Below are 12,587 nucleotides of genomic sequence, written 5' to 3'. Positions count from 1 at the left end.
TCTGCTGTTCTGCTGTGCCGTGTGGTAGGTGCTGGCGGTGTTTAGGTGCTCTCTGTGCCTGAGGGCTGCGAGGAGGAGGAGGGTTTGGTGATGTGACCCCACCGCTCGCTGCCTGGCCCCGCTGGGTTCCTGCTCCACCCAAGGCTTCCTGTGTCATCCAGGTGATGCACTCACTGTAAAACATTCAAGCCCCAGAGTCACCCCAAGCCCTTCGGTTCCCACAGGGCTCGGTGGGTCCCTGAGCAGCCTCGCTGCCCTCACTGGACACCGGCACCCTAAATGCCGTGTTCGGGAACTCGGCGTTGACCTGGGGGCTGTGATAAACCCAGGGTGCTGCTCTACCGTGCACTTTTGGGGCAGGGGAGCATCATCCCGTGGGGGTGGGTGGCAAGGGCAGGCAGATGGAGAAGTCCGTGGGAAGTGATTGTTTTTCCTGCAGCTGAGAAATCCCAATAGCTTTTTGCTTCTGTATGTTTCCGCTGCAGCTGAGAAATCCCAATAGCTTTTTGTTTCCGTATGTTTCCTTTGTGCCTTGTGTTGGGGATGCATTTACCCCTGGTCGTTTGAGCTTGGCAGACGTTGCTACAAGACTCGGGCGAGGACCCCCCAGGATTTTGACACGCGTGTGCTTTGGCCTGGGTCTCCTATCATTTCAGCCCTCTGGCTGTTGTCCTCGGCAGACACGCTGCCTTGGCAGGCAGCTGTGAGCGGGCAGACGTGTGCCCTCCACGCTCACCGCCTCCCCCAGCCCACATCTCTCAGGTGCGCTTTTCTAGCTGCAAAGATGTAAAAAAGCAAACAAAACTAGAGCCACCCCCTCCAGTTCACTGATTGAATGCAGGACTAATGATGCAGGTGAAGATTATACTCTGGGGAGAGGCGGTGATGCCTGGCAGAGGGTCTGTGCTCCTTGTGGACTCATAGCCCCCTGCTTTTGGAAGTCTGTTTTGGTGTCAGTTCAGGGCGTGGTGGCTGATGAACCCCCTTGTACAGCATCAGGTGCTGACCCAAGGACGTGCTGTCTGCGTTGTTGGCTGTGACTCACCCCTGGCACTGATGGCGCGTGGCAGTCGCTATCTCTTGGAGTCCCCTGACGCCCCTCTTCTCTCCACAGCCATCACAAGCCGGGCACTGAGGGTGGCAATTAGAAGCTGGTTACTAGTTTTCTCCTTGACAGAAGGAGTTAAAAGTAGATCCAGCTACTTCACCCACTCTCCGTTCCCCTGCCAATATTTGTGGGTTTGTGATCACATTTTCCTGTGATTTAAACGATTTCCTGTCCTTGGTTGCTGCTTGAAAGACGGGCGCAAACAAGAGGGAACTGACTGCGCAGGTCAGGAGTGAAACCGGTAATGAGAGGTGAAGCCCCATCAAACCAGCTTCCCGTGCCGTCGGAGCGGGCGCTCCTCTCCGTCCCTTCCTTTATAGGCATCCGTAGGGTTATCCCAGCCCCGGGCAGCGGGCAGTCCTCCCGTGCGGCTGTAGCGGTGGTGGTGACAGACCAAGGAGAGGTTGGAGCATGCAGGCTTGGGGTTAATGTTCACTGTGATTAATGCTGAAAAAATATAGGAAGGAAACCACACGTTTTAATGAAAAGCCTCCGTCTCCTCCTTCCAAAAACCTTGCAATTAGCTGCCTTCAGCTGTTACTGATGCCAGCCGAGCGCATTTACGGATCTAGGTCAGCGAAAGGCCCTTGAGCGATCTGGGCTCCAGATGTTTGCTGCTTTTGACGATGGGACTGTCTCAGAGGTCCTGGGGTCTGAACTGCACTTTGCTACTTGTTGATGGATGTGCAAAGAAATCGGTGTGTCCTGTTCTCCCATCTCTTGTGGCCCTGATGCACGTTAAAGGACATCTGGATGCTTGGGAGGCAGATACAAAATCAAGATTTCAGTGATTCTTCCAAGGAAATAATGCAGAGTCCTTTGACCAAGAGGAAGAGGAATTAAACTTCTCTATTTTGACCAAGTCATACTTGGATGTTCAAATCCTACCTACAACTTCTCCACAGGCTGCATTTGAAGATATTTTTTGTTCTTTCCTTGTTCTTAGTATGTTTGTGCCTTTCTGCTCTAGAACCGCAGCTTCTGCTCCGAGCCTGGAGGTGGCTGTTTCGGTAGGAGATGGAGTAAAATCCTCAGGGTGCTGGGAGACATCAGCCAGGTGCGTTAGAGCACCAGGAGGACAACTGCCAGCACACCGCAGGTTATATTTTGCCAAGGTGTAACTGGATGCAGATTCTTCAGAACAACTTCGCCCTGTGCAGATTTAGCCGTGATGAAAAAGCCTTTTGACAGGTTGCTGTAGACAGGAGATGGCCAGGCTGTTACCGGTCACAAATACCTTCTTTCTTTATTTTTTTTTTTTAAACATTTCCTAGAGTGGATTTTTTTTCTCAGTTGAATGTTTGCAAGTGTCAGTGGGAAGGCATTTGAATATGACAAAGCCAGGATTCCTCGATTTCTCTACAGCGATACTCTCCACCTTGCAACAGTAGTCTAATTCTTCCTGCTTGTTGGCTTTGCTTTTCAGTTGGGATGAGTCACTTATGCTAATAGAGCTGGCTGGGGAGTTACGGGGGGAATTTCTGCTCTTACTAAAATGTTACCGGTCTCTTATTTTCATGGAGTTTTATGGCCTGTCTCCTATTCAGTACAGTTAAAATTAATTTCATGCCCCAGTTCATTCCAGTGTTTGCAGCTTCAAAAGCTTTTAAGTCCTATTTAGCTGCCTCGCTGTGCTCTGTTACCCGTCTGCTTGGGTCCCTTTGGTTCACCTGTGAGCGCAGGCTTCGAGCAAACATGGTTAATTTTGTATGCTACATCTGCTGCCTGATCTAAGGCACCGTTGGGTGGTTTGTGCCAAAGACTTGACCTACCTTTGATGGGACCGTGTCCTTTCTCATTGAAATACCTGCTTTGTTGGAGGGAAGGGCTCTGCAACTCTTTCATCAAGAAGGAAGAGCAAGGCGGCGTTTAGTGCCCTCGTTTTCGTAGGGATGGGGTGAGCTTTGGCCCCGTAGCTAGCTTGGCCCTTGCTGTTTTTGAAGGTGTGAATTTTTTGGCTTTGCGATGGACTGACAGTTTCCTTCAAGATGCGTTGCAGCCCCGAACACAACTGGAGGCCACTTGAATGATTCTGCGTCAGTTCAGGAGGTTGCAAAGACCCCCCTTTTCTTTTTTTTTGTTTTTTTTTTTTGTTTGTTTTTGTTTTTTTGCTGAAATACAGCAACAAATGCAGAGGATGCTTACTTGTGCACCAGATATGCACCACTGCATCTGGTCTAGGTCTCTTATTTCAGTGTTTTGCCAGCTGGATGTACGAGGGCGAGAGCTGCTCTTCGTACCCCGCCGTGGTAGGGATTTTGTGTATTTTCCAGACTCCTGGCACCAAAGATATTAACCTTCTTTCCTCCGAGTGTTTGAAAAATGACAAGATGTTGTTCACATGAGCGGGATCAATTACCTGCTGTCTACCTGGAGAGATATTCTCTGAGGAGGCCTTCATCTCTACGGCAGGAGATTCCTGCTCGGTCAGCCATGAAAAACAGCCCGGTAGGACTCTCCTCCCCCTTTTCCTGAAGCAGTCATCTTGAAATCGTAGTCTGTGGGATTTGTGTTTGAAAGCAGAATGTGAGTTTCTGAGCCTTGAAAAAGCACACAAAAGGAAAACTGAAAAGCCCAGGGTAAGTACATGCAAGGTGCTGTTCGCAGGGTTTGCTTTAAACCTTTCTTTCAAGAGCTTCTCCTTTCTTTGATGCTGAAATTCAGAAATGTTGGGGTGAAAGCAGGGTACACTCCCTGGAGATGCTTGGAGAGGTGTTGGAGAACCAGGGTCTGAGTGTACAGTTAAAATAGATCAAGAGCTTGGTGTGATTCTGATTTTCTTGCATACCCGGATCCAGCGGCAGCAAAGCTGGGTGTACTGTTAATATTTGCACATCTGGGTTGCTGTCTGCAGCTGATAGCTTTTCGGGGAGGCGGGGAAACTTGCCCTCTGCCAAATCAAAATCTGGAGTCAGGATTTTCAGGGAGGTTTAGGGGCTTCTGAATATCTTTTTCTTTTCAAAATGCATCCTACCCACTGCCCCCCCTTCTCCCAAAAGAATAGAACAGCTTTCTTCTGAAAATCTAACAACTACGACTTTCCAAATCACCTGTCACTTTGGAAAATTTCAGTCATCTTTTCATTGCTAGCTGTTTAGGGGTTTTTAGTAGCACTGGATTGCCTCTCAATTCATAGTCGAAGCCTGACATGTAATACAAATGCGCTTCCAAACCCTGTCATTACTAATGCATTCTCTTTCAGGTCTTTCTGTTAGTGCTTGTAGACATTTTCCTCATTAGAAATTCACCTAGCAGCTCCCCGCTCGTCCCATTCAAGGTTTCTCATCTCTTTTATTCTCTATTGGCACGTACTAGGGCAGAAGTATTACCTTGTGATGAATTACTAAATGATGGAGACACGCACTGCAGCCCCCTGCTTCTTCCTCTTGCCAGTGAAAAGCCAAGTACTGGTTTTGGATGGACTCTCTGCAACACTTGGACTTGCAGTATCAGCTTGGGCTTCAAGGTGCCTGACCGATGGCCAGAAGGGCTCTGCCCTTGCGCTTGTCCTGGTTTGGTCTTAAGCTCATAGGTGCTAAAGGGGATGGACGTGAATTTCCCATCTGATGTTAAGAACTGTGGTTGTGGATGTAGCTGCTGCCCAAGGGAGTAACTTGAGCATCTCGGTGGGAACATCTTCACAAGAAGATGGCACAGCGGGGACCTGGACAGGCTGAGCTTGGGGTCTGGCCAGGGCAGGCTCTGATAACAAGGTGCCCATGTGTGCCAGGGCATCTCCTTCTTGGAGCACAAGCATCTCACTGGCCTCAGCCTGGGAATTAATAGCACAAACGTCTTTGTGAATTACAGTGGTGACTTTGGACCTCCAAAGCTGAATGCGTTTTGGACCTGCAGAGGACATGATTTGAGAAGCTAGGAGACCTCTGGATGGCTTCTTTCTCGAAAGTGTTGTTTCTGGGCACAAACACAGCATACCTCACTGTACGTCCAGAGTTATGAACCTCTGCCGCTCCGTTCTCAGAGGCGTTAATGGTGCTGGGGGTTTAGTCCATCCCAATGCTGAAGGGCTTTGGGGTAAATTAACTAAAGATCTGCTTTACTTTTCTTCCCCAGAAAGCATTTCTGACTATTGCAAGGAGACTGCTCTGAACAGCTGGCTTTCCAGGAACGTGCCCTGCCTTGGGGTGAATAGGTTACAGTGTATTACCAGCTGGAGCTGCGTGCTCCAGCCATTTCAGAGCAAGCAAATGAATGAGTGCGATGACCCGTGAACAGGCTGACTTGCTCCCTGCCCTCTCTGCGCGGCGTCTTGCAGCTAGAGGGGTAGGGAGTCGGTGACTGCGCTGAGCGGCGGCTTGGGATCCTGGCAGCAGCAATCCGTAGGAGCTCTGAGGGGACACGACTGTTTCTGTACGCTCTCCGTTGCCTCTTGGCTGGTTTCACCTTGGACCATTCTTGCTGTGCTCCTCAGGTCCCGTGGGCTGCAGATCTCCAGTCTTGCTGGCAGCACTTTGTTTGGCTGGAGTTGCCGGGAGGCTCCTCCGTTTCCGACCCTCGCCTGCACAATCAATCTCGTGTACAATGGCTTTGCCAGCTGCTCACTGCCTCCTTCCCATCGCTCTTTGCAGGCTTGATCCCTGCTTTGTTTGCACTGGCTGTTTGATGAAAGACGTTCCTGTGTAATTAAATACCCCTGATTAGTTTTAATCAAATAGCAAACTTCCTTTCATCTCGTCTTGCATCGGCTGAAGGTCTCTGCAGGCAGGCTCGGCCAGGTGTGCTGCTGTGCATCGGCTCTTTGTATCCTTGGGAGTCTTATCCCAGGGCTTTGGCAGTGTCCACACGTGTGTACACGCCAGCACCGACACGCATGTGTGCGCGCACATCCTTTTAAGATCACAGCCTCCGGAAGGGTTGTAGCCAAGTCATTCATGTGGACCTGAGCCAAGTAACTCAAAAGTCAGAGTTACAGGTTCTCTCCTTGACTGGCTCCATTGTGAAAGCCAAAAAAGAAAAACAACCTTGCGCCCAGCCAGTTAAGGTGGAAACGGCCGCTCCCGCAGGGCTCCTTTTGCTTCGCTGGGAGGGAGAGATGTATTTTACTTGGTGGTTTGGAGGCTGGCTCCGAGAACCACGCTCAGGTGTGAGGCTCACCAGTTAGGGCAGTGGGACTGTAGGGTGAGGAGGAGTTATGCAAGGAGAGCAGCTCTTGCAGAATCACACCCAAAATTATAGGTAGTATTTGAATCCTGCTTCCTGTGCTGGTGGCAGGTGACAATCAAACATCAAATTTTGAGTTTGCTTTGTCTTGTTTGTTCTCTGGTTCCTCCTCCTGCCTGCCAGTGCTTGGGGGAGAGTGCTGGGCACTGGTGGGGCTGCCCCAGGCTCCCCGCTGGGTTTGTGCCCCATTTCGGGCTGGAGCCTGGTACTGGGGCTCTTGCTACACTCGTCTGGTTGATACCTGGCTCCTAAAGTGAGGGGACCTGCTGCTCCTGAGAGCCTCCGCCACCCCAGACTGCGAGCAAATGGGCCTCTTGATGTGGGGAAAACCCTGAATCACGCACAGCCTTGGCGGCAGGCTCAGCTTACCTTCACCCCACAGGGATGATGGGAGGAGATCATCACTGGATTAGTTTACTGGCAGCAAGGACAGAAATCCTGAAGGTGTTTGCAGAGCAGTTGAGAGGAGCAGAAGCTCTGGGCTCCCAGCGCGAGGCTGCATCTCCCCGAGCGTGGCCGAGAGCCCCCCTTTTGGGGACTGTCTGGAGGTGACTCCATGTTTGGGGTCTGCAGAAGCTCACAAGGTTGGTGTCTGTCTGGAGAAAGCTGTGGTGGTTGCCCAGCAGAGGAACACAGAAGGTGCAGGTAAAGCTCCTCTGGTGACCAAAGGGCTGGGATAGCTTTATGGCACGGAGAAGGTAACTGGACATGGTGTCCTCACCTTGGAGAAGAGCTGCCTTCAGAGGGGAGCGTTAGACCGGGGCTGCGCTGCAGTAGCCGAGTGAGAAATGCTTATTGACCCTGTCATTGCAGGCGGTGCTGGAGGACACTACGTGAGGCTGAGAGCCCACCAGCAAGAAGGTCTTTCCCCATAGGTACACCAGGGAGCTGCGGAGCCCACGGCCGTGGGGAAGGCAGAAATGCAGATGCACGGCAGCGGAGATCAGATAAATTGTTGACCGTGAGGATGGGGATGTGCCATCTGGAAAGCCCCCGAACACCAGCCTGCCAGAAGCAGGGTGGGCTCCGTGTCTCGCAGGGTCCGTCCCAGCCTGCCCCTGCCCGGCCTTAGGAGCTGCGTGGGGCACGGCCGAGGACAGGGCAGAGAATTCGCGTGTCCTCCCGGCGTGGTGTGCGATGGGCCAGCCCAGCAATACTTAAAACTGCCCACAAGAGTCACTGTTGCTTTATCTAAGGAGCCTCCATTCCTTCTGCCTGTGAGCTGCCCGATTCCTTCGCGCCTTGGAGGCCGTGGGCTTCAGGTCTCCATCCCTGACCCTTTTCTTGTGCCCCACCAAACTTCAGGCAGGGAACTGCGAGGGTTCAGGCTACCGAGGAGGAGGATGAAGGAGGGTCGGGGCGTTGCAGGAGTGACCTTTCCCATGTGCTGCTCCATGCTGGTTATTTCTGCCCCAGCAGACAGCCCTTACCTTCCCCGCCACTGCCGCAGCGGTTGTGCTTGGCTCTTTGATTTGCCCAGGGAGCACAGCGTGTGCTTCGGAGACCTGCGGCCTGAATTCACCTCTCTGCAAATGGTTTCTAAGTAACAGCAGTATGTGTAGCAAGATAAACTGTGAAGCCTATTTATATTTACCGAGATTGTATTAACCTTTGAAAGGTTGACCTTATGCAAAAAAAAAAAAAAAAAAAGTGGCAAAAACATTTAGGGCATGTGGGGGTTTTGTTGTTGTTTTTAATCCTTTCACTCTTTGATTACTTCAGCCTTGGTGGTGGTAAACATACACTGGCTTTCAAGGCATTCTTGATTTTTGCAGCTGTGGAGCCATTAAGTCTTTGCCTGTATTAGCACTTCCAAGGTCAGCCATGATGCAAAACTCAAGGCAACCCATCAGCTGCGTAAGAGCTTCATTTACTCTCCCGTTTCCTAATAACCCATGCAGCAGATCCAGCAGCAGCACGTCAAAGCCCCACGTCGCTCCTGGATGTCACCCAGCCTGGCGTGGGGAGGGCAGCAGTTGATTTAGCTGTGCTGGCCCCAGGGGACGATTGTGACCCCTTGCTGGGGGCCATCGCACACGTGATCGTCATTAGCATCACCCCAGCGGTTTCCCAGTGTTAGAGTTTCCATCAGACTTGGAATAAACAAACAAACAAGGGGAATGTGTCTTTTGGGCACAGTCTCCCGTCGGAGCTTGTTCACGCAGAGCTGAAACCTTGGAAGGAAATCTGTCCGAGGGGATTTCTGCAGGAGGATTTGCCGCCCGCTGCGGCACCACACGGCGCTGGAGCCAGTGACGAAAGGTCACCATGTGCGATGCGAAGGGATGCGGGAGCACGTGAGGAGCTGGGGCTTGGTCGGGCAGAGAGCCTGTGGGTGGGCAGGGGAGCACCTGATGTGCAGGGCTGGCAGCTGGGTGCTGCTGGACCGACCTTGCCTGCGGGTCCGGAGAGGGATGCTCTGGAGCGTTCGGCACAGCTCAGCCCCGCTCCTTCTTTCTCATGCCTCACTCCTCGCACAAGCGGGCGGATGTCGCTGCAGCTCTGTGCCTCAGTTTCCCTAATGTTTAAAGGCAAGTGAATGCTGTTCACGTGGAGGTGAGGGGTGAGGTTTAGCTCAGGCAGTCACCTGCAACCCTCTTTTAGGCTCCTCGGTGGGTGCAACACGCAGACAGAAACAAAAGACAGCGGCATTGTGTGATGCAGCAGGGAGAAGCCTTTGGCAGCAATGTTTATTAATATATCTAATGAGGTGGCCTCTAGTCTTTGTAGTGCAACCCAGAACAACAGCGGGCCCTTTGTAAACACACCGTCAAACAAGAGCAAAGGCAGAAAGTGCCCCGTGCATGGATTTATTAGATTTCCCTCCTCCCAGTGATCAATGCCACTTTGATTTCTGAAACAGAAGCGAAAGACTTGGCTTGATATTCAAACCCTTGCTCAGAAAACCTTTGTGGATCCAAGTGTCCACTCTGCAGGAGCCTTCAGCCCTGTCATTTGGCTGTACCTTCTGCCGATGCTGGTGCTGCCTGGAATTGGGAGTGCACGGGGATTTGGGGCTGAATGGCTCCAACTGGGGATACTGGAGTCTCTTCCCAGCCAGTAGCTGGTGTTTTCCGTTCATAGGAGTTACGAGGGCTGCTTGCTAGGGCTGCCTTGGAAATCAAGGTCTGGTTTTGCACCAGAGTGTTCAGGGCAAAGTCAAAGGGACTGAAGCTGTAGTGCAGCTCAGGCGGTGGTCAGGGACTCCACCTGTATCCCGTACCTCTGGTAACTAGTTAAGAGGAGAAAACAGAAGTTACAAAATCCGAATGGTACTATTAGGACCGAGAGTCAAACCCGATGTGTTTCTTCCTTGGTAAACTAAAAAGAGGCCACAAAGCTGAGTGTGGCTGTGCTGTGCTGGAGAAGAAATCATCGCTCTCCCAAATCCTTGGGACACCTTTCCTCTAGCGGCTGTACTTGGTCTCGGAGGTAGTGGTGGTTCAAGACCCCAGACCCAAGGAATTGCTGTCCTAAATAAACCTGCTAATTACTGGGTGCCAGTATTATGGCAGTGCCCCTCGGCCCTGCTCTGGGTCCCCACGTGCGGGCGGGCTGGGATCCCCCGGCACGCTGCCAGAGCGGAGCGGCGGTACAGCCTTGGCGGTGGGCTGGTGGAGGGACCTGGGGTTCCCAGGGCAGCCCTTGCTGCAGGATCCCTGTTGTTCCCCGTATCTGCCGGTGCGTGCTTTAGCGGTGTAGCAATAAGAAAGATTTAAAAATGAAAAATTTTGATACTTTCTGTGATGTTCTCCATCCCCAGATTTAGCCAGGACTGCCCCCAGCGCTCTCTCTAAATGAGCTGGACCCTCTGCCCCTTCCCAAATAGCTGCTGCTGAGGTTTAGGGATTTCTGGGGGGAGGAGGGTGGTTGCTCCCTTCCCCACTAGCCAGGCAGGGAGGGGAATGAGGAAGCAGCAAGGGTGTCTCCGTTCTGTTAAATCCTGCAGAACGTGCCTACATGAGACTGTTAAGCTCCTGATCAGTAATTACACACTGCAACTCTGCCTTTAATCAGGATAAAAGACTTAAGGAAAGTCCTTTGCCCCTGGTCTCTACCTTTTACCTAGAGATTTTATTGCTGTGAATATTAGTAACGGGCACAACTGCAGGAGCTCAGCTCTCGGCTTCGTGCAGACTCTGGGAGCTCCTGCAGCCTTTCCAGCTCCTCTTTGAGCAATTATTTCATGCTGTCTTTAGAAAGTAGAAAGAAGAAGAAGAAACCAGGGGGGTGTCTGGTTGATGCTGGGTTGGTTGTGGTTGCAGTGGCGAGTTTCTCTCTTGAGGTCCTAATTCTGCAAGTGGCTGAACTTTCCTGGCTGGTTTGTTTGCAGCTTTGTTAGGCACGACTCCAAGGAAGCAAGAGGTTAGGAGATATGTGCTGCAAGCCCTACTGCAATCCTGCCTCCTTATCAGTGCCTTGGAGCCCGGGGGTGAATAACCCCTTGGGAGCGCGTGTGCACTGACAGCTCCGTCGCTGCTGGCCCCAGGGACTGGGGTGGCTCCGGGTGGCCTCTGCTCAGGGGGTGCCGGGGAAAGCCACCTCCTGCCATGCAGAGCTCAGCCTGAGCCCCCCAACTCTTGGGACCTCATTGGGTTTTTGCAGATCAAAATGTGAAAATAATCAAGAAAGAGCATGACCCGTTGGTAAACGCGGAGCTAAAGGTCCGCCCATGGTCAGTGCTGGGCGCATGGTAAAGGTTTGCAGCATTGGGAGTTCATGGCTCTAGTTCTCAACCTTAGTCCTGGTTTTACCAACAGATGCGAGTGAAGTTCCTTGTGTTGGAGGATTTGTTGGTCTCTCTCTAAGCTGGCGCAAGGTCCCCTGATAGCCACGTTTACTGCTCTGAGGTTGATGCAATTCCGAGTTAAGGTGGAAACTGCGCTGCAGACTCCTTTGGGAGTGGGGAGAGCAAGGCTTTGGGTTTTAGCTGCCTTGTTAGTCTGATAGTCTGATCTCATCTTTTTTTTTTTTTTCTTTACAGAAACCAGGCAATGCGGAAAAAGTTAATTTTGTACTTTAAGAGGAGAAATCATGCTCGCAAACAGTGGGTAAGTGCTTCCCTTATACTTCATTTTATACATATAAAGCAGCGTAATTTATTATGTGAGAAAGAAAAGGACATTTTCCAGCAGAGAGGTGCTGGTGCTCAGTGCTTTTCCTGTTGCATTGCTGTAGCATCTCTGATGCTTAAAATAACTTGGATGTAAAGGAGAGGTCCCCGATCGTGCTGCCAGCGGCACCTCCCTCCGCAAGTACCCCCTGCAGAGCAAACACGTGGGGTTGGCTTAATCGCAGCAGAACCCTTCATTGATCTCAGGGAGCCTATTCACAGCATAAATGTCTATTTTGTGAGTAATTGAACCCTAAGAGAGGTGCAAAACACGCTGACTCCGCTTCCGATAAATGGTCTGAGAACTGGTCTGGCTCTTTCCAGCTGACCGCAGAGTGATGTTCTAGGAATCTGTGGTTTAAAATAAAAATGAAGCTCTGCGCCAGTTTGTTTCTAGGCAGCTTTGCCTGCGAGATAGTTCCATTGTCCTTCTGGGAGATGGTTCTTGGTTAGGGAAGGGGCAAGGTGGCGTTTATTATGAGGCTTCAAAGGTGTTTCTTGCAAGTCCCTAGTAAATAGAGGAGAAAGTTGAAGTGGGATTTATGGAATTTATGAGATTTTGACGCTGTCAGTTGCGTGCGGTTGTTGCCAGCAGGAGCTGGGAGGCAAAACCAGCACAGAAGGGGAAATACCAGAAGCAACCAACAACCCCCACTGGGAAGGTGGATTTTGTTGTGCCTTTCCGTGAAGGGTAATTCAACTCTCAACGCAGGGCTTCACGTTTTACCTGAAAGATGTAAAGACTGGTTCCTGACTCAGTGTCTCTGTTCTGGGGCAGGCTCGGATGCTGGTGTTAGTGTCTTAAGTTGCCAATGGTGCAGGTTTTCTCAGTGTCTTTGGTGCTGGTTTTGGACAGACGTGCTCTGACTGGGAGGAATTCTTGGAAAAATTCAAAATAATGAGCCTGGGAATGATTTGAAGGCTCTGCCTTTAAAAGTAGCTTTCAATACAGGCATTTCTGAGCCAGCGATGAAATAATTTTCTTATTTAAGGTGAATAAAGGCATGTTCCTTTTCTCTCCTGTGCTTCATTTTTTCCCTCCCGTTTTGTAGCAATCTTCCAAAAGCCACAGATCTTGCAGTCCAAGGGGATGGTTGTGTCTCCCATTTGTGTCCGAATATGTGTTTGTTTAGTCTTTTCCATGATAAAACTTCTTCCAGGTTTCTAGCAAGGGGCTACAGGGCT

General features: G+C 51.1%; 1 protein-coding gene across 1 annotated transcript in view; it reads left to right on the top strand.

The window, feature by feature from the left end:
• LOC104164690 (nuclear receptor corepressor 2-like) overlaps positions 1–12,587 on the top strand; it is a gene marked incomplete at both ends in the record, with an annotated part of 27,988 nt that overhangs the window by 892 nt on the left and 14,509 nt on the right. The window contains one exon of the mRNA XM_009704098.1: positions 11,274–11,340. Coding sequence (XP_009702400.1) covers positions 11,274–11,340 — 67 coding nt within the window. The remainder of the gene's footprint in view (positions 1–11,273; positions 11,341–12,587) is intronic.

This window comes from Cariama cristata, unplaced genomic scaffold (assembly GCF_000690535.1).
Source record: "Cariama cristata isolate BGI_N322 unplaced genomic scaffold, ASM69053v1 scaffold36227, whole genome shotgun sequence".
NCBI lineage: Eukaryota > Metazoa > Chordata > Aves > Cariamiformes > Cariamidae > Cariama > Cariama cristata.
This window is presented reverse-complemented; position numbering and strand designations above follow the sequence as displayed.